Source organism: Anser brachyrhynchus, assembly GCF_964034855.1.
Source record: "Anser brachyrhynchus genome assembly, chromosome: 13".
Classification (NCBI taxonomy): Eukaryota; Metazoa; Chordata; class Aves; order Anseriformes; family Anatidae; genus Anser; species Anser brachyrhynchus.
This window is the reverse complement of record NC_137708.1, coordinates 18,786,495-18,810,772: the sequence shown is the minus strand read 5'-3', so window position 1 is coordinate 18,810,772 and position 24,278 is coordinate 18,786,495. Positions and strand designations below refer to the sequence as shown.

Below are 24,278 nucleotides of genomic sequence, written 5' to 3'. Positions count from 1 at the left end.
CTACTTCAAAGTATGATAAATCTACAACCATGAGTTAGCAAAATCTCAAAGTTTAAGGAAATCACTTAGTGGAAGAAGGAATTGTTCATTAGCAAGGCTCTTTACCCCCATATGATTCTCGACTCTTTTGAAGAACTAATAGATTTCTGAAACTTCTCCATAAAAAGCTGCGTTGAGTCTGCCCTAATATGTCACATTTATCAAAGTATCTACCAGTTCTGTTCGTTATTATAGTTTCTACCAATTTGCAAAGGGCAAACATCAGACTTACTGCTTCATTGTTCCCCAGATACATCTTGGAGCTTTTTTAGAAAATTGGCCTCAAATTTGGCACTTTCCATTCCTGGAGGACAGAACCTGTTGTAAATTAGAGATTACATGCCATGGTTAGCATGTCCTTTAGGAGCACATAACTTGGCATACAACTTGTGATTAGTTACTATTTGTTTTATGGATTTGTTCTAAAACCTTTTGTACTGACATTTCACTTTATGACAGATCCTTCATTTCATTCCCTTTTAAGAAAGGCTCTAATATAAGAGACTTTGTAAACTCCTGAAGATATGAAGAGTTTGTTTAGCTTTCTACTACAGCCTTGACTTCTTTTGGTGTGTACTGTTCACTTGTTGGCCTTGCAGATTTTCTGGCAGGGCTTGTTCCTTTTGATATGTTTGAAAAAGGATTTCATTCATAGTGCCCTAGTAAAATGTTTCTGAGAACTACTTTGATTTGCCTGACTTCCTTTTTAAATCTTACCAGCCAAACTTTATGTTTTTCCCCCCTACTTTCTCCATTTGGAAACAACTTCAGTTTTTGGAGGATGTCTTTGTACTTCTAATTCTCTATGTTAGCTTGTTATTAAGTGTTCTCGACCTTAATGATCTTTTTAGAAGTACTTCATTAAGTGGCATGAATTTATTCTGAGTATCTTGGATTTCTAATATGTCTTTAAGGAGTTTCCATACCACCTGCAAACATTTTACATTTCTTCCCGCTGCTCTTACTTTTTCAATACTGTGGTGGTGGATTTCTGTTTTTTAGTCTCTGTTTTTGCAGGAAGCTTAGACCTAAATATATTTTGGCCACTATTGTGAGCTACCGAGTTACCTCTTTCACAGAAATATTTTGAACTAGGTCTTGCATACTGCTTCACATTAAGGAAAAAATTTCTGGTTTTCCCCATTTAGATGGTCCCAACAAGAAGTCATTACTCTAAAGGGATATTCAGAATTCTGTGTCATCCTTCGAAGTAGCTGAGAATGAATTCTGCACCCATGTTTTTAGCACATCTTCCATTTGACACATTACTTCACTGAGTTGTGACTGGTGCTAAGGCAGGCAGGCAACAGGCATACAGAAGCTTTAAATTATCTACCTCCCTAACTTGCACTAGAAAATCTGCAGTGAATCCTGCTTGAGACGTATTCTTCTGATGAACTGTTGCCAGAACAAAATATAATGATTGCACTGTGTAAAGTAGTTGAATGAAAAAAATGTAATCTGTAGACACAAATCTTGAACTGGCAGAAAGGTTTATGAACTCACTAGCTACCCTGGTTTTTACTATTTCTGATTTTATTCTTTACACATTACTTCGTTTGATGGAGCAGCCATTGATAAATGAGAGTTTAAAAAATCTTTTTCTCAGATTCCTAATTTAATGTGTTTGAAAAATAGAGAACTTTGCACAGCCTGCCAGCAGGGAGGCTTGTGCCAAGCCTGTTACTCTTCCAGGTTTCACAGATGCATATGAGTAAACAAAGAGGTAAAGCTTTTACAGGTATTTGTCACGTTTCTATTGTTTTATCCAAGTTGTTCACAGTCTCTGTAATAACACAAATACAATTCCTTCGCTCCACTAGCATTTACAGTAGTCATTACATACACATCTAATCCATAGAAAAGGAACGTGACACTGTACTTTTTAGACATATTGTCTAAATCGTGTCTAATGTGAAGAAAATAAACATGAAATACAGAATGAAGATAACAGATGGGATTGATTCTTTTTAATTTTACACCAATATCTCAGAATGGAGTGAAGATGTTTACATGGTGAGTGTAAAAGATTGCAGTTTTCAGTTCTGCAGTTGTCTCCCTTTGTGACCTTGAACAAGTCATGTATAATTTCAATGCATTGCTTTTTTTTTTTGGAAATTGATGATAGGTCTTCTTTATATGAGAGGTATTATGAAGTACTTTTATTAATTTGAGGTAAATAGGTAGCATGGTGATGTAGTGACACAATGACAGACTTGAGATTTAAAATGGGAAGATGTTTGAACTTTTGTATTAAGCAATCATCATTGAGCAGTTGTTAATTCAGCAGGATATGTTGTTTCTTAGTGATACAACTCCTACACAGCAATGACAAATTAGTATACAGCTGACACTCCTGGATGTGATTCAGTCTACTAAAGGGCACAGCCTCACATGCCCTGACCCAAACTCTCAGTCCTCTCCCCAGCAGTCCGATCACAGATGCATCTTTCCATTCCCAGTGTTTATCACCTTCAGTATACGATTTCTTCACAGTCAGCTGCACATAATCTTTAGTAAGTAATTGCAGGTCTCTTGAGTCTCTTCAGGTCTTTCCCTACTGTATACTGCATTATGCAAATTTAACTGGACGGCCTTACGACTCAACTTGCTCCAGCAAACCAGCAAGTTTCTTTTTTGCAAGTGCCTGGCTCAGTCCCTGCTATGGGAGCGCTGGATCTTGGTGCATTCTCCCCCCTGCCGGCTCCCGGCCGGCACAGCAGGCTGGGGAAAAGTCACTCCCACATGGAAAAAAAAAAAGATACACATAGCAGAAGCATGAAGAGATCTAAAATATGTAGGAAATCAAGGACAAAGTGCTTATACATTGACCCATTTTTACATCCAGTCTTCCAAACACAATATAAGGTATGTTTGGGCAAGCTATCTGTGAAAGTAAGTGCAACTTGCTAACAAGTAAGTAAATAACGTGTGCGATTTCCACCTGGTTATTTGCCAGTAAATGAAATTGCATTCACAAATTAACATATAGAGCACATCATTATCATTATCTACTTGTAGCATAGCATGTAAGACCTCCTGAATATTTTCACAACTCTGGAAGATGCTGAAGAACCCAAACTCACTTTCTTTTCCTGCATAAAAATATTGAGGAATTATTTCACATTGCTGCCAGGCACTGCAGAGAGGCCATCTGAGGTCCAGACTAATTCTCCCAGGACAAGGTCAGTGCTGCTTCACAACACTAACATCAATGTTACAAGAAGCATGAAAAGGATCACCAAATTAATTATAATGGAGGGCCACAATAGTGCCATTTAAGTCCTGTTGTGCTCCAGGCTATTCTGTACTTGAACTGCTTTTCAGTCTTCACAATAAGCAGACAACTGTTATTTTAGAAGCAGAAGGAAGAAATGCCATTCTCCTATGCTCCTCTGTAGACCGTTTTCAAACAGACCAATGTGAATAATACCATCTCCACCAGACTGTCCTAAATAAGGGAGTCAACTAATTGGCTGATTACCAACATGCGCTTTATCAACACCATAACACTGCTGGGTTGGTTTCTCTTTTCTTGCCCAAGGGCCAGTCATTGTAAGATATCAAACTCAAGCAACTAAAATGGTTTTGCTTGTAACCTTGGCTTGATTTAAAATACTGAGGCTGCCATTCAGTTCCTGCTCTCATAAGCTACTTTAACTGCTCATAGGAACTAGTCAGGTGTTGCTGACTATGCTGTCAAAATGCAACTGACACAGTGTCTGCTTGGCACTTCATTTCATACTAGAAATGTTGTTAGGGAAGTTTGTTTGTTTTTATTACTACCAATGACAGGGTCCAACGTTCATAGCATAGTTGCTACATAGGAGTGGGTTCTGCTGTATACATGACCGGTCTTTGCAAAAGCATGCTTGCATCAGCTTTACATCCTCTTTTTACCTGTCAGCCACATGTTTGGTGGAGCTGCTTGCTGCGTTAGCCGTGACTGTAAGCCATTTGAGATACAGTCTCTCTTTGTGATCTCTGTAGGACTTAGGTCTGTTTCACTGTTGGTACAGTCTCTGAAACAGGAATTTTCAGGAAAGTTATGCAGAAACTTCCGTTCTATTGCATGCTGTATAGTTCGGTCAAAAACATACTGCATTCTGAATGACTTTGCTTCCTTGTGATTTTAATAGGGGTGTTTATGTCTCAGTGTTTTGCCAAACAGAATACATCGAATTATCTTATTTTGGGAGTTTGGCATGATACAGCAGTATATATGCATGTTGTTACATAACCTGTCCGAATATTTGAAATAATTGCAGGCACTTCTCAGAACAATCAGGTTTAAGTACTTGAGGACAAAGAGCAGGTAACAACAAAGGCATATAATAATCCAGAGAAAAACATGTTTAATAAACCCATTTGTAAAAAACAACTCTTTTTTGGTGGTCAGATGGCATTATATACATATAATCTCCATGCCACTCGAATGTAACTGGGCAAAAAGAGTGTAATTTGGTCCTAAACTCATGAAGAATAGATGTTTTTAAACTAGCATCTTAAACAAACTAATATACATATATAGTACAAACATAGACTTATGAAAAAAGAAAACCAAAAAACACTTCCTATACAAATTTTTTGCACAAAGTGTTTCTTGACTTGTTTGCAGCTGTTCCAGTGACAGTTAGAGAAAATCTTGACCGCGACTGAGGCTTAGATTGCCTGAAGTAGATCCATCCCATGCTTCTCTTTCAACGTTTGCTGTTGCTGTTCTTCTTCCGCCCTCTGTGTCTTGGAGTCACACACTGAACTCGAGTGGTGAACGGATCTGCCTGAAAAATCACACAGGAGAAATAATGGCCAAGTGTCCTGAGCCATACCGTAAACAGGTATGCCAGTAAAACAAAGGGACTGCTTAAGTTGGCACTGACACAGGAAAAGTTCATGTGAAACCACTCCCTGCAGATCTAAGAAGAAAATAGCAGCTGTTAAGTGGAATCTGTGTGAAGGAAACAGAGTCTCTTACACTTAGTTAAGAAGTTGTGAATTTTAAGTTTACAAGTGAGGAATCACAAAGAGCAAGTATAAAATTCCCTGATGCTAATGTATACATACCTGTTTATCACCTTCAGGTTTTAAAGCAAGCAACTTTGAATTGCTTTGCCCTTGAACTCTTCTTTAAAACAGCTGCTGTAGCAAATGTGCTCTGCTGTGCCCTTGAACAGGTGTAACAGGTGCCTGCAGAGCTGGCACCAGGGAACTGGCTGGGAGTGCTCTCGTGTTGGAGGACAGAGCAGGAGATACCTTGCGTTAGCATCCCACAGTTACACTGCATCGTGTGTAGAGTCAAACTGTGCGGAACAGAAAGGCAATACTGTGGAGTCCCGTGGAGCTGGGTGCTTTGTACCTGTGGCTATATCGAGAACACAGATAGTGTATCGGCACTGTGGCATCGAGCAGTAATACGTTAGATGTTCTGTGCCTGTAGCATTTTCTTCTCACTGTAGAGTGTTTTTAAGGAAGAACACGGAGAGCAGAACATGACAACAAATAGATGAAAAAATACAGAGAGGGTTGGTTTCTTAGAGAATGAAACAACTCAAATCTACAGATTAACTATTAGCTTAAAGTGTTTGGTTTTGCTAGTACTGAAAAGCAGAACTGCAGGTGCAAGTTCTTGTTTCTTTTCCACTGCTGCACTCTGGATGCCTTTGTGTTTCTGAGGCTTGAACGTGCTGAAGGCAGATTCAGAGGTAAAGCAGATCTGCAGTGAGTGGGCTGCTCTCTTTGTGTGCACCCATGGCTGAGGGCACTGCTGGGGGAGCAGCTGCGCAGTATTTTGGCTTAGTGTCTTCTCTCGCATTACCTTGTTAACTAGGGATGCTATGCTGAGGATAGTGCTTGTAGCTATAGGGGAGAACACACGAATGAATGAAATTATGACTAATAGCTTCACTTGGGCCTGAGAAAGAGCTGAGGAAGAATAATGGTGCAAAGTGCAGCTCTGGTTAGACCTTTATTTTGAGAAAAGTGCAGTGGAAGCCAAGGTGCTTGGACTCGCTGAGGATTTCTACTCAGCCACCTTCACACATGACTAGTATTTTCTCCAAAAACCTTTACAAACAGCATTGAGGTCAGCTCAGTGTTGGCACCCCTGGCCTACTATAAATACACGGTGTGCTCCAAATGGCTCTGGGCAGGGAGATCCTTCCCCGGAGGTCAGTTCCTGCGGGTGGGCGTAAAGCAGTGCAGTCACGTTTCCTGGTGCCAGCCTCACGTATAAAACCGGGGGCTCGGAGGTGACCATTAGGGCTCTGGAGAAAATCCTGGGGTCGTGCTCCGCGTTCAGCAGGAGTCAGAAAAGCGAACGGGATGCTAGGAATTGCCGGGAAGCCGAGCAGCGTGCCCTTAGGCCTCCGTAGAGAGAAGTGGCGCACCCTTCAGGGCTCCCGAGCCCTACACAAAGCCCGCAGCCTGGGTAAACCCCCAGGAATAAACCCGTGGGCACACACGAGTGCCCCAAGCCCACCGCCGGGGCAGGCGCCGAGCTCCGCGGCGCTCGCCCGGCGCCTTTCTCAGCCTCGCAGCGGGGCCGGGCCTCGAACCCGCGGCCCCCGGGTTCCCGCGCGGGCGGAAGCGGCGGGTCCCTGGAGCGGCGCACGTCCGGCCCCGCCCGCCCGCCGCTCGCGCGCCTCGCAGGGCCCGCTCCGCTCCGCCGCCTCATGGCCGCCGCCCTGGTGAGAGCGGGGCACGGCGCGGGGGCGCCGGCGGGGGCACGGCTGGGCCCCGCCGGCGCTGGGGGGCTCGGCCGGAGGTTTGGCGGCCTCTGCGCGGCCTCTGTGCCCGGCCGGGCCGCGGTGCTGGGGCGGGGGAGGGCTGAGGGCCTCAGGGCGAAGGGCCTGGGGCGCGGGAGGGGGCGGCTGCTCGTCGCCGCGGTCTTTAAAAGGGAACTAGAATGGGAGTGGGAGAGCCTGGGGGCTGCGGGGCGGCGGGCTGGAGCCCGGAGACGCCGCGGAGTGTCCGTCCGCAGAGGCGTTCAGCTGGCGCCCTGAGCGAGGTGAGGGCCGGCCTCGGCTGGCTCCCTCGGGTGGCTGTTCTCAGCCAGGTGGCCCGTGCTGGTTTCCGAGCGGCTGCTCAGCGCTGCGCTTAAAAAGAACATCAGCGTGTTTCCTAGGTGCCTTAGATTGCAGGTTCTCTAACAGTGCTTTACAGATTTTCTGGCGGTCCCCCTCACATCCCTTCTATCTATGTGGGGTCTGAATGGCAACATGCGCGAAATGGCCGCTGGCTGCAAAGTGCGTGTGTGCAGAGGGGTGCTGGCCGACCCCTAATGCCACATAACCAACAGGCCGAGCTCTGACCACCGTTCCTCTTGTGGGCAGCTGAATACTGTTTGTCTCGTGGTTCCAAAGAGTTCCTGTTGGCACTTGCTGGAGTGCAGTGTCTTTAGGAGTACTTTGTCACGTTGGGAATTGGCCTGTGGGCTCAGAAACCGTTGGATGAGCTAGACAGATGAAGAACAGGCTCGTGTTCTTACAGTGGGATATTAAAAAATAGTAAACAGTAATATGGAATATTTCTTTTTGTGGAGTAAGCAGGAATCATTTGATGGGTCACTTAAATATTTTACAGTATGGGAATTTCTCTGAGCAGAAGTGTTTCATGGGGTAATGCTGTAGGAATTTGTGGTAGTTCTGGTATATATTCATTAAAGACTGCCAAGAAGATGTAAATAGTTAAATTGGGAACTAGTGATTGAGTTGCAGATACCAAGAATACAATGCTGAAATAGAAGAATGATAATATTTTAAACAAAATTATCATAGCAAAACCAACTGAAAGTTTATAGATCTATGGACAGGAAGTTCAGACATCACTGTTCACAGTCTGTAAGAGATCAAGGGCCAAACAGGTAACCAAACTGAATGAATAACTGGATGAGATCCCAGTGCAGTGGTGTGACACCAAAGGCTGATAACCTTTGGATGAATGAAATAGAGATATGTGAGAAGTGTGTGGTGGTTCTTACCTGTGGATATAACACTGGAGCAATTCATACTGGAATATGGTCAGCATGGTCACAGGCCTTCTTTCTCCTTCCTATATATCCAGTTATAACTGTTACTACATTTTACATATATATACAATTGGATTAAAAATGAGCCTGTGGCGGTAGTGTGATGCGATTCTTGCTAATTTTCAGAAATAAGTGGATAAATTTTGTTCCTTAACTTTTCTTCAGACCAGCCATCGCAACAAAAGCTATTTTTACTGAATACTTGCGTGTTCACACGAGTTCAGCTAGCCATAGCCCATTTTCCAATGTAAGCATTTCCAATTTAAATACAATAAATAAATCAGCATTCATAAATGATTCTTAAAACTGGCACCTTACTAAAAGCTGCTACATCCAGCACATAGAAGAGGAGTTTGGAATTAATTTCATCATTATTTAACATCATCTTTCAGTGAGGTTGGAAAGGATAGTGACTTTGGTTGACAACTATCTGGAGAAGTTGTGTGGATGACTAGTTTGCATAAAACTGCCTAACTTCAGTAATTTTGTATGTTTTTTTTCTCTCCAGGATTTCAAAACTTATGTGGATCAGGCTTGTAGAGCTGCAGAAGAATTTGTCAACATTTATTATGAGACAATGGATAAAAGGAGGAGGGTATGTAGATATTTTGACAATAGTTTGAACTTCCTGTGGTGTTTTTGCTTGCTTTTCTAACTAGCATTAATTGAAAGTACTTGGAAGTTGATGTTAGTGTTGTATTAAAACAGAGATCTCAACTTGGCCTCTTGGACTGCCCTGTAGGAAATTTTTTTGTGTTACTGTGCAGCATTGCTGTGAGGGGGGCCTGATTAGGAAGTGCCGTAGTGTTCTTCAGTATATTTCAGTTCATGTCCAGCTACATTTAGGGTTTACCACGTGACCTCTGAGGCTAGGATTTAGCTTCCTTTTTTGCTAAGCTTGTGTTACTAGCAGTTCTCCCTTCTGTTTCTGGGAATCTTTAGGAGTGCTGAAAGATAAAGTGGAAACAGCTCTGTCTGACTCCAGAAGTCTTCATGGACCACACTCATGTTGTATCATGTAATGGATATTTGTGCACAAAAACCTGTGGGAACTGACTGCTCTTTGGACTTGTTACTCTATTATAATTGTAGTTTCAAAAGCTGTAGATTTTGTGAAAATAACACTTGCGTGTCACTTCTGAGTCACACTGTGCATAAGCAGGATAGTCGCAGATGTAGCAACAGCTTGCAGGGGAGGTAGGGAAGTCACCCCACAGGTTATGAAATACTGGGGAGGTGCTGCGCTGCTGCTGCTACAGGTAATTGTCCTCTTGTAGGTTTCCACCATTACTGTTTTTGTCCTCCTTTTTTTTTTTTAACCTGAGATTATACTTTCCTGACTACCTGTGTGATATGTATGTACACACACAAAATCAGCAATTAATTATTCTGCAAAAGTAGCCCTTTCCTTTTGTTATCAAGTAGTTCAGTTGTATTTCTAGCTTTGTTAAAGGAATCTCATCAATACTGAAATTTGGACACGAGTCACTATGCAAGTTGTAAAGCAAAACATGTTTTTATTTTAATTCTTGATCGGGAGCACTAATTGTTAAAAGGAGCTAATTGAGGAGGGCATCTTATTTATTTAAGTAACAGAAGAAATCTGTAATGCAAAACACTGTTCTCTCAACCTCTTTGTGGAGAGTGTTGTGCTTACGCTTTTTTTCCAAATATGTCTGTTCATAACTCCTCAGGTTTTGACTAGGCTTTATTTGGACAAAGCAACCTTAGTTTGGAACGGTAATGCAGTGTCCGGGCAAGAAGCACTGAATGAATTTTTTGAAATGTTGCCGTCTAGCGAATTCCAGGTTAATGTGTTGGACTGCCAGCCTGTTCATGGTAAGCTTCCATTACAATTTATTTATTTAGTTAGGTATTTTGTAACCACTGAAAGTGAACTACAGCTATAATAGTGCTCAGTATTTCTCTTGGGCCTAGCTTAGAGAAAATACTGAGGGTTAAAAGGTCAAGCTGTGCATAAATAAAGCACAAATCAAGAGGTGCAGCAACTCCACACTACATCTCATGCCTGGGAAAACACTTCAAGGATATTTTTTGTTAAGATCATGTTCAGATGTGATGTATTTTCGTGGGTTGTAAAAAGTCTGGCTTACTAGGTTATGTTGTCCTTGACAATGTCTGAGAGCCAAGAGACCTCTGCTGTAGCCTCTGATGCTGACGTGCAGTATAACGTGGAACAAATCATTAACCTGTATGTACTCTGAATTCTTTCTGTCTTGAACTGATGTTAAGTTACGTTGATTTCTAATTAGCAACTGCCAAAGAAATGCTTACGTAATTGAGAAGTTAATAAATGACTTCCAATGGATATTTGCGGAGTATAAGACAAAAGCCTGTTGCCAAGCATGCTTGCTTTGCTCTGCCATGAAAAGGATACGAGGTCTGGTGGGGTGAGGGAGAGGGGAATGTATGCAACTTGCTAAATACGTATATCAAATCCTGAGAGCTTATTCTAAGCAAAAACCCGGGGGCTGTTTTTAGTGCTCTAAAATGAACAACATGAGATGAAAATACAAAACCTATTAAAAAGCACTGTTGGTGAGCGAATACACTATTGTCTACATAGAAATGATGCAACAAAACTGTATTTTTCATGGATGTGTAACTAACTGTTAGCCTATACCTAGTACAACCAGAAATGAATAAAACTTCCACGTTTCCTACTTCTTTTACCTGTTAGTCTTTGTTTGGGTTGTTCTCTTTATACTTTTTCTCCTTGTGAAGAGCAAGCTACTCAAAGCCAGACGACAGTTCTCGTGGTGACATGTGGGACAGTAAAATTTGATGGAAACAAGCAGCGCTACTTCAATCAGAACTTCTTGCTGACGGCGCAAGCCACGCCTACCAACACGGTGTGGAAGATCGCCAGTGACTGTTTCCGCTTCCAGGACTGGGCCAGTTAGTGAGGATTGGCTGCGGGATTGACCTCTCTCATGCGACACAATGAAGCCAGCTGTACGGACAGCCATTCTGCAAGCGTGGAAACGCTCACTTCGTGTTGCGTCTGTCATTAGGGAAGGTCTACAGATGTCTCAGGGTTGATCCCAATGGGCATGGCTTTAGTAGTAAACAGTCTGAAAATGTAAGAGGTTGCTCGTGTTAGTTGAACCTAAGGAAATGCTGAAGGCAATGAGCTGCGTTGGAATCATTCCTAAAATGCCTTACATGCAGCTTTGCTGCCACTTACAGACTTTTTGTATGTAATTCAGAAACTCTACTATTTGGAAGCAAAATACTTGTAATGTATAGTTCTGACCAAACATGTAACTGCTTCAACTTGAAAAGATCTGTTTTTACAGTAGCATCTTACCTCTTTGGAAGAAGATGCCTGTGACATATGTAGAATTCTCAAAGCTACCTACTCTTGGTTGTAAGAGGCTTGGATGAATTGACGATGAATTCTGTTCTGTGAAAGTATAAAATATGGCTCGTGAGTGTGTAATCTGTCAAATAGTCCATTGAGAAGCTAACAGTGGTATCGAAGGACTAAATCTTTTCAGGTTTCCTTTTGACTTGAGCATCTCAGTAATTTGGATATAGTTAATTTACATTGATCTGTATATAGGGAATGCTGAACAACTCAGAACTCCTATGCCAGCAACTCTTGTCAAATGCATGTGAAGGACTTCAGACATTACTTTTCTTTGAAGTCTTACAGTGTAAGAAGTAGGCAAATAACATAATTTCTGTCTGCCCTAACTGTTATTTCTGCCGCTATGAAGGATGGACAAGTTTTCCCATCTTCAGTCTGCAAGTTTTGAATCACTATTATCTTTTCAGGAAGTACTGTAATTAAAAAAAAAAAAGGCACTAAAAGTTTGTATTACTGTGAAGCCTACAATTTTTATCTACAGTACTGTTAATTCGGAACAGGCTCATTGATTTGATTATTGTCAACTTAGAACAGATCTGAACACAAGTACCATCTTCCTCACCTACAGATTTTTACTATAGTTTTCATGTGTTTTTTTTTTTTTTTTACAGTTACCTTTAATTACTATGTTTTTTTTTCCCTTGCTTTAAATTTACAGGAACCTTTGACTGCTTAAGAATAGTTTTCTCAAGTGCAGGATAGAAGACTCCCCATCTTAACTTGGGAACTTGCAAAGTGAACCTGAATATAAACAGATTTTGTTTCAAACTGGTATATTTCTATTTTAATCTGAGCAAAATGTCAAAATTTAGTTATATGTGAGAATATGCTTGCTTGTAAACGAAAATACAAGGGGAAATTGTAACTGATATTAATACTGCTGCAATGACAGCAGCAGCCTGAATACACAAAGCAGTTAAGACTGCAGCTCACTTGGTTTCATTACTTAAATCGGAAAACTGTGAAAATGAGCAATATCAATTTGTCTAAAACGTTTGTGATACTGTCCCATGAATAATGGGATATTTAGGTGAAATGAGTGGTTTTGTTTCCTTTTAAGGCACTCTAGTCTTTACATCAGTAAGCTGGAATTAGTAACCTGACTTACTTCAGAAGCTGTTTATATTTTGACTGGTTCCTCAAGCTACTGTAACTATTTTTTCAACCTGAAGAATATTAATTCCTGCAAAACAATGTAAGAAGTCCAAAATCTTTGAAAATTGTAAATACTGTAAATACATTGCTATTTCTGTATGTAGTGAAGAAAGGATTGCTCTATTTAATTACTGTTTGTTCTTAACAGAATATGTGAGGTTCATATATTTGTATTTCTTCTACGAGTTTGAAAGGAAAACCCAAAATCTGCCTGTTTCTTATATAGCATCGTTGAACTGTGACACTGGTGTGGTGTGCTTTTCTTTAATTTGCTATTGTTTACATAAGTAGTGTTACGGATCTGCTTACCTACACAAAACAGGTTTTGACTCTTGGAATGTAGCGATGGGTGCACCTGTAGCATTTGCTTGAGCTTTGAAAACAGACACCAGAAACTACACTTACACCTGTACCTGATAAGCTTGTCCTGGGAGTAAATACCTACTGGATATTTTGATCCAAATTTTATTTGTATAGCAGTTCTGAAGCTTTTTTTGTGTCTGTGTGCAGAGTGGGAGATTTTTGAATATCTGAGACAGTATTTCAACCAAATGTTAGTCTTACCAATTATTTCCATGCTATTTAAATATATGCCGTTTTAAAATTTGACTTCTGCAATTAATATTTTAAAAAGCAAAACGAAAAACAACACAACTACCTGAGTAAAATGTGTAGCTGGAATTGGAGTTGGTGTGCATATGGGGATTTTTGAAGATAAAGTTGTTAGAGCTTAATTGTTTGAGTCTAGGGAAAAGTACTGTTCATGTGCTGGCTGTTTATTATCTTTGAATGAGGATCACTTAGAGTGCTTCAGCACTGCCACGATTAACTGTTGCTTTTTAATGCTGAGAAAGCTGCTTCACAAGATGGTTTTTTGGAACATACTAAGTGATAATGTAGATATCAGATGAAGTCAGTAACTTTAACACTGAGAAACTAATAGCACAAGCACAAAATCTCTTTCAAACTAGCTGGGTAAGTTAGGGATGGTGCAGCTCTGTACTGCTTGTTATCACTTCTGTGGTGAAATTAGCTGGAGAGAATGTACAAAAGGTTTTTGTTCCATTCAGTACCAAATCAGTCCATGCTGGTTTAGTGTTTCCTCTTGTTGACTCTGCTGTAATACCTTAAATTTACACTAGGCGTCTATTATGTGAACTTGTTAATGCTGTAAGCTGCAACCAGGAAATACCATCTTTTTTTTTGTCTGATTCCTGAGTTGCTAATGTACAACCAGACAGTGAAACAAAGCCAGATGAGGAGCTTAGCACTTCCACATACTAAATTGTGGCTGCTGAAGACTTGATAGATCTGGTTTGTGTATTTTCCCTGTATTGTTTTTGGAAGTCGCTGTTCTTAGGTTGCTTTGTTCTTCTAACATACTACAGTTAAATTGACTTAAAACACTCTGCTGTTGCATGGAATGGAGAAAAGTGATTTATTCTCCTGATACAAATGACACTTTGATATGCCTACACTTCGTTATCCTGACTGGGAAAAAGCACATTATAAAAGAAATGCTGCTTTATTAGCACTTCATTATATTTTGTAAGTTTTTGAAGTTTTTCAATACCTCTTGTAAGATTCTTTAAAAAAAAAAGTCTTGCTTTTTTTTTTAAAGACATTTTCATAGTTTGTTCTTATGATATTAAAACTTCAGGAAATAATTTGTGGCTTCTTATCTTTACTGCTTGTGTTGTAGATATCAGTTCTGATTGTTGCAGCATGGTGCTGGGACACTGCAGAACAGGCTGTCAGCTCCTTGTCAGTGCTGCAGTAAAAAAAATATTCGGAATAACGGGTAATTCTATAGCAAATGCCTCACCAAGAGCACTGTGAAGCAGTAAAAGGTGTTGAACTGGCTAAAGTAACAGTCTCAATGTGATGTTTCTGTCCTATAAACTGTACTGACATTTAGACTGCCATCCAACCATTGCTAGTAATGAAAAGAGAATGGTAATGTGAGGGCCGTGTCTATGTGGAAACGGGCATTGACCTAGAACTGTGGTCTAGAAGCAAGTAATGCTACCTATATTGTAATGTTCTTGCTGTGTTTGAAGGTGTAGATTTTAGTGAGGCTTCACAAGCAGTCACTTTTTCGTAATTACCCTGAAAAAGGCTCTGACAGCTGATAAAGTATAAAGGCTTAGGAGTGCTGGGAAACACAAATCACAGAGCTAAAACACAAGATATTTTTGCTTGTATGATAAAAGTGAATCTAGAAATTGCTCTTGCAATATCTCCCCAGGGCTGAAGAAAAGAATAGTTAAGTCTTTCTAAACAAGCTTTTATTTTCTGACACTAACTGAAAAAGGTATTGATAGCTGAGCTATTCCTTTAGAAGACTGGGTTTAATAAGATGAATTAATCCATTTCCTTATCTTTTGTGTCCAGTGATTGAATGGGTTGTGGAGACTAAATTGGCATTTCACCTTACATCAGTAATACAGGTACCTTAGAAATACGGTACCGATTCAAAAAGTGTGTTACATTTCGGTAGCTATTTTTTATATTCTTCAAAGCTAATTCAGTTCGTTCCCTGTGGGTTTGGAGCTTCCCTGTTTTTTAAGGTTTCTAACAAGTGTACAATGTATTAATTTTATTAAACCAAAAATATGTGAATGTTGGTGGTGGGATTAATATTCATCAAGGTCACTGTATGCCACAATGTGAATTTCTCTTGGGTGTTCAAATATTTTGGTGTGTCCGTTTGTACCAACAGAGTAGGAGTGAACTCTTGATGTGAACTTGTGTTACCTGCTCTATTTACCCTTGTGTCAAATTAGAGTGTGTTCCTGGGTTCTGAGTGCTTAAAGCATGCTTTACTGAGGAACTCAGTGCACCCTTTATACATCTTTAGACTCATCTGGATGGAATGATCTGTAAGTGCATTGTGAGTTCTTCAGTGTCACTGAATTGATTTAGGAAGCCAGAATTTCTAATGGACTGAAGTCTCGCTACTCTGAAAGGCTAGTTTTTGTTCTGTTTCTCCCAGTCCTGGGGCAGTGCTGCTTGCCAAGGCAGTCTGACCTGGTTTGATAGGGTGTTTGTTCCCAGCTGAACTCCATGAAGGCTGCTTTCATTGGGGAGATGTCAAGAAACTGAGGTTTTCATTCAAGTGTATGGTTCTGTTTTCCCATAAGAGTCCAATAAGACTCCTAATGCTCCTCTATAACAATCCCACTGTGTGCTTTCCTCTTTCATTTGTAATATAATAGGATTTAGGACAGTATGCGGCCTGTAACACAAAATAGTTCTATACGTTTGTGGGCAAAAGATAAACTCTAAAAGAAGATATTTTGAAATACACTGAAAATATTTTTGAAAAACACTGAAAATATTTTGTCTTTGGAGTTGCAGGTTCCACATCATCTTGATGGTAACACAAATGGAATTACAGTTTGTATAGTGGTCCACTGGTGACATATCTGGTTATTATTCCAAGGGGATTGGTCAGATGTGAGATGGGTATAGGAAATAAAAATAGTTTTCATTTTGTCGCAGACTTATCATACCCACAAAGTACAATGAGATATAAAAGGAAGTAAAAAATTAATTGGCACTATCTTTAGAACATGATGTAGATCATTCTGAGGTTTCTGGCCTAATACAAGCAAGAAGGCAGAATAGATGAAATCTTTCTGCCCGACATCTGGGAACACCGTCGCTTACATTTGTCCTCCACACTTTCTCGAAGCCAGTAGGCTTCTGAAAAAATATCTGCCAGAGTCACCATGAATATCATGTGTGAACTGAATAAACACATGTATACAGGCAAATGCATTTGTATATTTAAGTATTTGTAGATGTATTTAAGCATATCTGTATGTGGTATATATCTTGTTCCAGCATAAGCTGCAGTTGATGCATGATGGTGTTATCTTATTTAAACATCTGGTTGAACTGTAACTATAAGGCAGAATAGATGGGCTGATGTAAATTACAGATTGCTACAGTTCACAGAGACCTTATGGTTCTTGCAGGTATTGAAAGGTACAGATAGAACAGCAGATAATTAGAAGTAGATGTTTTGTTAGTTACTTGGCAGGAGGTTTTGTGCCTTCCCTATTTGTGAAATGTGTAATGAAACCTTTTTCCAGGGCAGCCCTTTTTTTTTTTAGGCAGGATCTAAATACAGCATATTGCACGCACTTTGTATATGGGGAGGAGAGGAGAAGCATGTGGGTTATGGAGAACGTAGTTAGTGGTATTTGTTGGATGCTGACTGGGAGGGGTTGGGAGGACAGCTCTTCCTGAGCTGTCTGTAGGATGGAGCAGTGGAAAGCAGTAACTGGCTGATACTACATGAAACGTGTCAAGCACACATTTTAGTGTCCAGTGCACTGAAGCTTTAATGCGTACAGACCTCTCGTACTCGGAGAACTGTAACAGTCCTTGCCCTGTTCTTGCCTTACCTAGCTGAATTCAGCAGCAGCAATTAGTGCTGTAGTTTCCAAATAGTTTAATGCCTCTTAGAGGCCAGAGTCCTGCTGATGGACAGTGTTCGGGCAGAAAAAGAGAACTAATCACTGGGACAGAGTTATATAAAAGGATATGTGTAATTAGCCCATCCTCCTCATAGGGGGAAACCGTGGCTGTAGTCAGCTTAGTTTTCATTGTATTGAAGGAATTCCTCACAGAAAGTCTTCTAACACGACGGGCACCATGTTGCAGTTAGCCCTGTGTGGAAGTTCTTTAGACAGCTTCTGTAACTTAAAATACATACACTTTTTGCTTAGGGCTCTTCGCAAAGTCCACATCAAAACTGGCAGTTTCATTTGCCAGAGGTACGCTCTTAATCCTTGTAGATGGAGGTGGCTGACTAGACCTGTTACTGTTGTCTAACAGTTTAGTTGGGGCTTTTAAGAATATTGGCAATTTGTTGTTTTTTCTTAAATTATTTTTTCACACACGCTAACTACTATATTTTCTTTGCCGAGCTGAAGGTTTCACGTGCCATCCACTGTTACAGTGCTGGCATGTAGTACTATTGCCTGTACTCACACTGAAGTTGTTCATGGAGCTTGAATTTTCCCCCCGCCTCATGCTTTTTAATTATTAAAGTGTTTAGGATTCACAAGATACACTTTAGATATCTAATGACATATTACCTTGGATAAAATCATAACGCTGAAGTAACTGGGCTGGGTGGAGGTACTTGTTCCTTGGGATTGTTCATTAAGCTTTATTTGGGGGGGGGGGGGGACGACAACAACTACAAGAAATGATAGGCTATTAACACAGCTAGAACATTCAAATAATATTGAAAATAACCATTATCTGCCTCACTTCTTTGTAAAGTGCAAATGCTGTTTGTTCTAATTCGAAGTTTTAACTTGTACAAAGATATATTTGGAATTACATTTCTGGGTTGGTGGAGAGAAGTTACTGGTGGCTTTAGCACTTACTGTGTGTCGGCAAAGTCACAGCACCTACAGGAGGTACTGATGCTTTCCTCATGGGCACAACTTCACCTCTGAGCTGGTTTTGTTTTAATAAATGCCTCCACGTCGAGCCCAAACCCATCTTGCTTTAGCAGAACGCGACTTGACCCTTGCAAAGCCTTGTACCTGCCGTAACGACCCGGGCTGGGGGGTGATGGAGGGGATGACGCTGTGATCACGGAGCTGCCTTTCGTTGCCGAAGCGCTGCCTTCGGGGGGAGCACAAGCGGTGGAAGAGGAGGAAGACCTTTAAACCTTGAAGCTCTGCAGACGATAAACGGGAGGGCTCCGGGCACGCGGTACCGCAGGCGGTCAGTGGAGGAGCGCGGTGGTCCCCCCGAAGAGCTGGGGGAGCCCCGCGCGAGGGAAGGGGCCCCGGGTCGGCACCGCGGCAGAAGCGGTCCCGAGGCTGGGCTCTTCTTCCTCCTCTTCCTCCCCCGGGCTCCGGGCGCTCACATCAGCCGCTGCTCCTCGGCGGGGCCGCCCTCCTCGGCCGGCTGCCCGGGGCCACCTCGGCCCCAGTCGCGCTCGATGTACAGGTGGTAGGGGTCGTGCTTGGACTCCAGCTTCCGCGAGCGGGTGTAGGCCAGGATGAGCGCCCCGGCCAGGCAGCCGTAGAAGACCATAATGAGCAGGATGTACAGCGAGGCATCTCCCCCCGGCCCCTCGCCGGCCACCGCGCTCCCGTTGGTGCCGCGGCGCAGCTCCCGCAGCAATGAGCCCAGCAGCGCCTGCAGCCGCCGCGCCTCGCTGCAGTTCATGGCCGGGTGCGGAACGGGGGGGCCCCGCGGCTGAGCCCCTCCGCTCGGCAGCTGCTGGCCGCAGCCTTTGTGCCAGGAGGCTCGGGGCCGTGCCAGCCCTTTGGGATCGCTCCAGTCTTTGCTCCAATCGGGAGCGGAGAGCCTTTAGGTCTGCTTCCTTACGGTGCCTAACTTCGTTCAGACGCGCGTTTGTATGCCAGAAAGGATAAAATCATCTAATTCTGTTTGAAAGGTGCAGCCTGGAGAAGAAAAAAAAAGGGGGGCAGCCGTGTAGAAAGCAGCTGAGCAATCTTCATGCTCGTGCCCCCGGGAGCAGGTCCTGCGCAGGTGAGGGCACTGAGCCCTGCTGAGCACCAGCTGGGCTCCCCTTAGTAGGGAATGGTGATGGAACTAAGAAAAATCTGTTCTGCTCAGAGCAGTGAAGAACAGGGGGATCTTAGCTTGCAGTTCCCTGAAGCACAGTGGCAAGATCTTTCATGATTTTTCGTAACTACTTGGGAAAATGCAGACCCACTGACATAAAGCCAGAGAGGAGCTGGTTTTAGCAATTTGATCTTCGGCCACTCATCAGTCCAGTTTGTGGGGCTCTTGTTAGCAATGCCCTTGGGCAGCTGTGTGCCTGCAGCCTGGCAGAGCTGCCACCGAGCACAGCGCAGACAAAACGGCGGGCAAAACCGCCGCACAGCAAGGCAGGAGGCCCTGGGCAGGGTCACAGAGCAAGTCTGATGTTGAGGACAAAGGCAAGGAACAGAGTTGCAAGGAAAGATGATGAGGGCATAGGAGCCTGAGCAGCAGCTGCAGTGGTCACACACTAATTAATTAAGCAGAATTAATTGGAGTAATTAAAGTAGTTAGTAACTTACTGTAGACAGTCTGTTGCTTGAGCAAAAAGGCTTGGGGAGGACTGAGTATTGGTGGTTTCTGGGCTGTGTCCAGTATGTTTGTGGTGGAGGGCTGAGGCTGCAGCAGACAGGCAAGTTTTCTTCATTTTCTTTTCTCCCAAAAGCTCTGTGCCTGTAGTTGCGGGTATTTTGAAAGCCTGTGCTCTCAGGCCCTCAAATGTTCCCTGCTCCCCACTTGTTTATCCTGTGACTTTCTGAATTCAGTTGTCATTGTGCTTGTGGGTGGCTATGGCAGTTGCATCTGTTACAGCTTCACAGTCTCTCCGGGATTTGTGGTCATTGTGTTGAGCAGTTCCTTTGCTCCTCTCCAGGAGGTAGCTAGGGCCGACCGATTGCCCTGTACTGGTTTTCTCTTGCTGCTTTCATGGGAAAAATGCAAGTCAGGTTGCTATTGACTTGTGCTTTTCTGTGTAAACAGCATCAGACAAGACTACAGTCTGCTGGGTGGGTTTTGAAAGAATAGCAGCATGTTTTCCTTAAAGCCTCTCTTTTTAACTTGCACCAGGAATAAGTACTAGTAGAATGGGGATGTTTCTACCATGATATATTCTCTATCCTTTTTTTTTTCTAAGGGTTGATTGTTTCTTGTTTCTGCATTAGCAAAATATAACTGAGAAATCCTCTGGTTTAAGGGTAATTGTGGTGTGTCATGTCTCTTCTGAACAAGGTTTTTGGTTCAGATGTGTTGTAGGCATCTTGCTATTTCATTGTCTAAGGAAGGCCTTCTGGAAGCGTATTGTAACAAAAGTAGACTGTTTTTTGTTGCCTTGAACAATTTCTTGGCACCTTTCAAAGTAAGGACCCTACTTGCCAGTAACTGTTAGTGGGCTGTATGTAGGTTAAAACTGAGTCAGACTGACTTGTTAGAAGTGAAGCTTGGGCTGCGTAGCGTTTGTTTGCAGAGCTCCTTAAGAAGTCCCTGTCACCACCTGCACGTTTCTGCCCTTCAGAACAATATTGTTATTGTGTTACTGTAAGCGTTCAAAGCAGAGATGCAGGTTTTAAAAATAAGGCAAAAAAAGGACTCTAAAAGCCAACTCAGCTTCCCACATGGATCTGGATGTTGAGCTGTGACTGCCAGTGCTGGTTTCAGGAGGGGGTGTGGATGTGAAGCAGATGGTGAGGTAGGTGGCTGGAGATGGCACTGCTGCTGCTCCCCCAGCACTGGGGTGCTGTTTTCCCTCTGCTTGCTGCCAGCTGCCAGTGTAATGCTTCTGTCACACTTGCCAAGCCCGCTCCTGGCCCAGCTGTGAGCCTTGCAGTAGGTACACCTTCCATCCTTTGCTGCCCTCTGCGGTGGTGTAATTCTCCACAGTAGCAGCAGGACGGAAATCTGGTCCAGAAGTACTTAGGACTAAGCCTGCCCACACACAGGTCATATGGAATTCCCCTAACACTTAAGTTGCTAAATACATGTTAGGATAGGGTTGTCCTTTAATCCAAACTAGTGAGATGAGTAATGTGGTAAGACTGTTGTCAGTGGTCAAGATGTCAATGTCCCACTGGAAGGAAGTGGGGGAAAAAAGGCAAGAAAATCTTTCATGCTGACGAAAACATACTATAGGAAGGGGCAAACTGTAGTTTGCCACGTGTAACCTCCCTGATGGTACCAGATAAAGTTCCCTGTCCCAGGAAAAGAGCCTGGCACAGGAAGAATGCTTGTACTGGTCTTTAGATGACACCAATGTGAGAAAAAGGGCCACAAACTTCTGAAGAAAGAAATCAGAATGCAAAATGGTTTTCATTTCTGGGACTTTATCTCCTTCCTCTGGGTGATGCTTCAGAAAAGCTGATGTGCAGCCACGTTAGTGGCAGCTATGCAGCATTATTGCAAAAAAGCAGTATGTTACAGGGAGTCACAAACTGAGCACAAGGCAGATCTCAGCTGCTGCATGTGAGGGAAATGTGTTTTGGAATGCAGCAACGTTACAGACAGGCTTTGGGAGGTAATTCCCCTAAGCTGCCTAGGGCAGATGGGGTGGGTATTGTATTTCAAACAGGGACAGAGTGGCCCTGCTTTAATGACCCTGGTTAAAGTTTGTAAAGGCAGGCTCATCAGGAGAGGTTGGGTTTGCTTAGACTTGAAAGACAAAAAGTAAAGTAGGGCAGGCAGCTGTAGAGAACAGTGATCCTATTCTTTGTGTTCACTCCCTGGGGGAGCACCGTAAGTAATAAACTGATCCATATCCAACAGGAAAGGTTTAGGTTAAATACCACGTTGTTTAAAACAAACAAAAACCTCAGCAACACCTCCTGGGGCTGGGACTCTGTTGCGAAGTGCTGGAACAGTATGTGGACTCACCCAAAACGTAGCTGGGCTTGTTTTATTCTTAAATAATCTCAACAGAAACCTGGTGGTGGTGGTGTTTCAAAATGGGAGAACAGGTGGAAAAAAAATCTACAGTTTTTGTTTTGTGTTGGTTTGTTGTTGGGGTGGTTTGTTGTTGTTTCTTCCCTTCTTTAAATGTATAGGTGAGGGCTGAGGACCAGTGTGCCCCGGAGCTGTCTTTGTTTAATTTAGTTAGCACTGGCCTAATGTCAAGACTGCACACTTCAAACTAAACACAGTTTTGGACAAATTACCTGTGGTAATCAGCTGCATGCTTTGTTAAAACACTTTTTGGTCAATATCCAACAAAACTGGTCTGATTTTCTTCTAGATCTCTCTTCCCCAGTAAAGGAGTAGCATGATTCTAGGTGTACAGCTCCCAGTAGCAAAGCAATAGTGCAGAGAAATACAGCACCCCACCTCTGTCAGAACTCACCCAAGTCAAATGAGGTGACAATGACAGCCCAACAACAAGTGTAGTTTTTAGTATGGTCAGTGCTGCTCCTCTATGGCTCATGCAATCCCCTCCTGTTAAAAACAAACCTATCAATGTCCCACTTTGCTACAGCAGTGAATTAACGGGAAATGAGATTTATTTATTCCAGGTAACTTCACACTACTGTCAAACACCTGGTGAGTCCGCTCTTCAGCACTCCTGTAAGCAGCAACTGCAAGTTTTGTTGATTGCATTTTGTAAATCATCATTGTGGTACTTCATGCAAAAGAAGCACCAGATATTTTTTTTTTGACCTTCTAATGCTTAAATATTACCCTCCAAAAGGGAAACTGATTTACTCATATGTAAATGGTGCTTAGCCAGTAGGCAGGCTCAGGGAATTTTGGAATAACCAGAATTTACTTTTTGCATTGTAGTTACTCAAAGCTAACAGTCTGGGAGGTGGGAGGGTGGCTGTTCTGGTTTTGTTCTGACTGGGGACTGACTAATGACCCCCGTTCTCAACTTGTCCTACTCTGTATGCAGCCCTGAAGCGCTGGACGGGTGCTGCAGTTCCTCGTGCTGGCTTACCTGGGGGGTTCTCTGCTTCTTGTTACGCTCAAAGCTCTCTGGTGTTGTAATGGGCACCAAATTACACTGGGTTTGTGAAACCCCACGTAACCTATGCTTAGGGGACTAACTTGTTCCTTTCTCTGTTTATACTTTTTTCCCTTGCAAGCCATTTAGGACAGCCTCCTGTTACGTGCAGACGTTAGCATTGCATTATCTAGAGGAAGTGAATCACTTCCTCCAGCCCCTACCCGGGGATCAGTGTCAAAGCTGTCCTTGAAAGGTGCTCATGTAACCTTCGTTCATTCTGATGCTCTAGGGACTTTCAGTGACAGTGACCTTGAGCAACCAGTTCCTCCTTGAATAAAGGATTTGTTTAAAAGTTGTGGTGTTTTTCTCAAAATATCCCTTAGTGTAGACTTTTTTTTTTTTTATTTTAAAAACCTTCTCCACTGGAGACAGCTCTTTTGTGCCTTTGTTAGGGCAACAAAGCTGTATGTAGCTGAAGGTTGATCGGAACTTGTTACGGGCCACTCCTGTTCAGGCCAGCTAAACTCAGCTTCTTCAGCCTTTCTTTGTAGATGAAGCTTTCAAGCCCCCCTGTGACTGTTGCTATACTCTGTCTGTCTGTCTTTAGATACCCTCTGTTTTTTGAAGCAGAGAGACTAAATACCATCTGTGCCTGAACTGGTCCCTTCCTTTCTTTTTGAACTTGTTTCTCAATCTTGTGAAGATGACTTTACACTCTGAGTCTTCTTTTTGGAGAGCTCACAGTTGTTTTCATCTCTCTGGAACCTTCAGGTTTAACGAATGGACTGCTTTCTCAGTCTTCAGTCCCACACGCCTGTCCTTTCAGTTAAACACTGGGTATCATTTGTAACTGTCAGGTAATGGTTTTAAAGCCATATACTGTCACTTCATCTGCATCCTAATTCCTTCTAATGAGAGAGACATTCTCACACATACTGTTCCTTACTTCTCTACAAGTTCTGTCACAAAAGGATTTAGAATTAATTAAAAATAAGGATGATGTTCTTACCACAGTGCAAGTATTATATTTGCAAGTAAACTCTATATTACATTTGAAGTAAGCCTGTTGTTACCCCTCCTTTTTTTTCCCCTTCTCCAAAAAGGCTTGAAAAGCTGATGTATATTGAATACTTTTGCAGCATATCTGCATTCAGTTTCTTAAAAGATAAACTAAGCCTGCCCTACACTTGTTT

At 42.4% G+C, this 24,278-nt stretch overlaps 2 protein-coding genes and 1 long non-coding RNA gene across 8 annotated transcripts in view; 1 reads left to right on the top strand and 2 right to left on the bottom strand.

The window, feature by feature from the left end:
• Nucleotides 1-1,617: 1,617 nt before the first annotated feature.
• On the bottom strand, nucleotides 1,618-5,670 carry LOC308177004. Its single transcript, XR_013938768.1, has 2 exons — nucleotides 4,920-5,670; nucleotides 1,618-4,820 (listed from the first exon to the last, which is right to left on the bottom strand). It is a non-coding gene; the product is annotated as an uncharacterized lncRNA (long non-coding RNA).
• A 202-nt stretch (nucleotides 5,671-5,872) lies between these two features.
• NXT2 (nuclear transport factor 2 like export factor 2) overlaps nucleotides 5,873-24,278 on the top strand; it is a 72,440-nt gene continuing 54,034 nt past the window's right edge. The window contains exons 1-4 of one of the 6 annotated variants that reach the window (XR_013938763.1): nucleotides 5,873-6,725; nucleotides 8,574-8,660; nucleotides 9,760-9,904; nucleotides 12,118-12,856. Coding sequence is in view for 5 of the 6 variants with exons in the window: in XM_080553577.1 (XP_080409703.1) it covers nucleotides 6,944-7,045; nucleotides 8,574-8,660; nucleotides 9,760-9,904; nucleotides 10,811-10,989 (513 nt within the window). In the remaining variant the exon portion in view is untranslated. The other 5 variants (XM_080553579.1, XM_080553577.1, XM_080553576.1 and 2 more) reach the window with 5 other exon arrangements.
• Nucleotides 12,051-24,258, bottom strand: KCNE5 (potassium voltage-gated channel subfamily E regulatory subunit 5). The gene has a single exon (XM_080553580.1). It carries the CDS (start codon nucleotides 18,816-18,818, stop codon nucleotides 18,510-18,512), a length of 309 nt encoding a protein of 102 aa, XP_080409706.1. The 5' UTR covers nucleotides 18,819-24,258; the 3' UTR covers nucleotides 12,051-18,509.

Coding starts and splice junctions, on each gene's coding strand:
- KCNE5 (XM_080553580.1), bottom strand. CDS start 18,818: ATGAACTGCAGCGAGGCGCGGCGGCTGCAGGCGCTGCTGGGCTCATTG.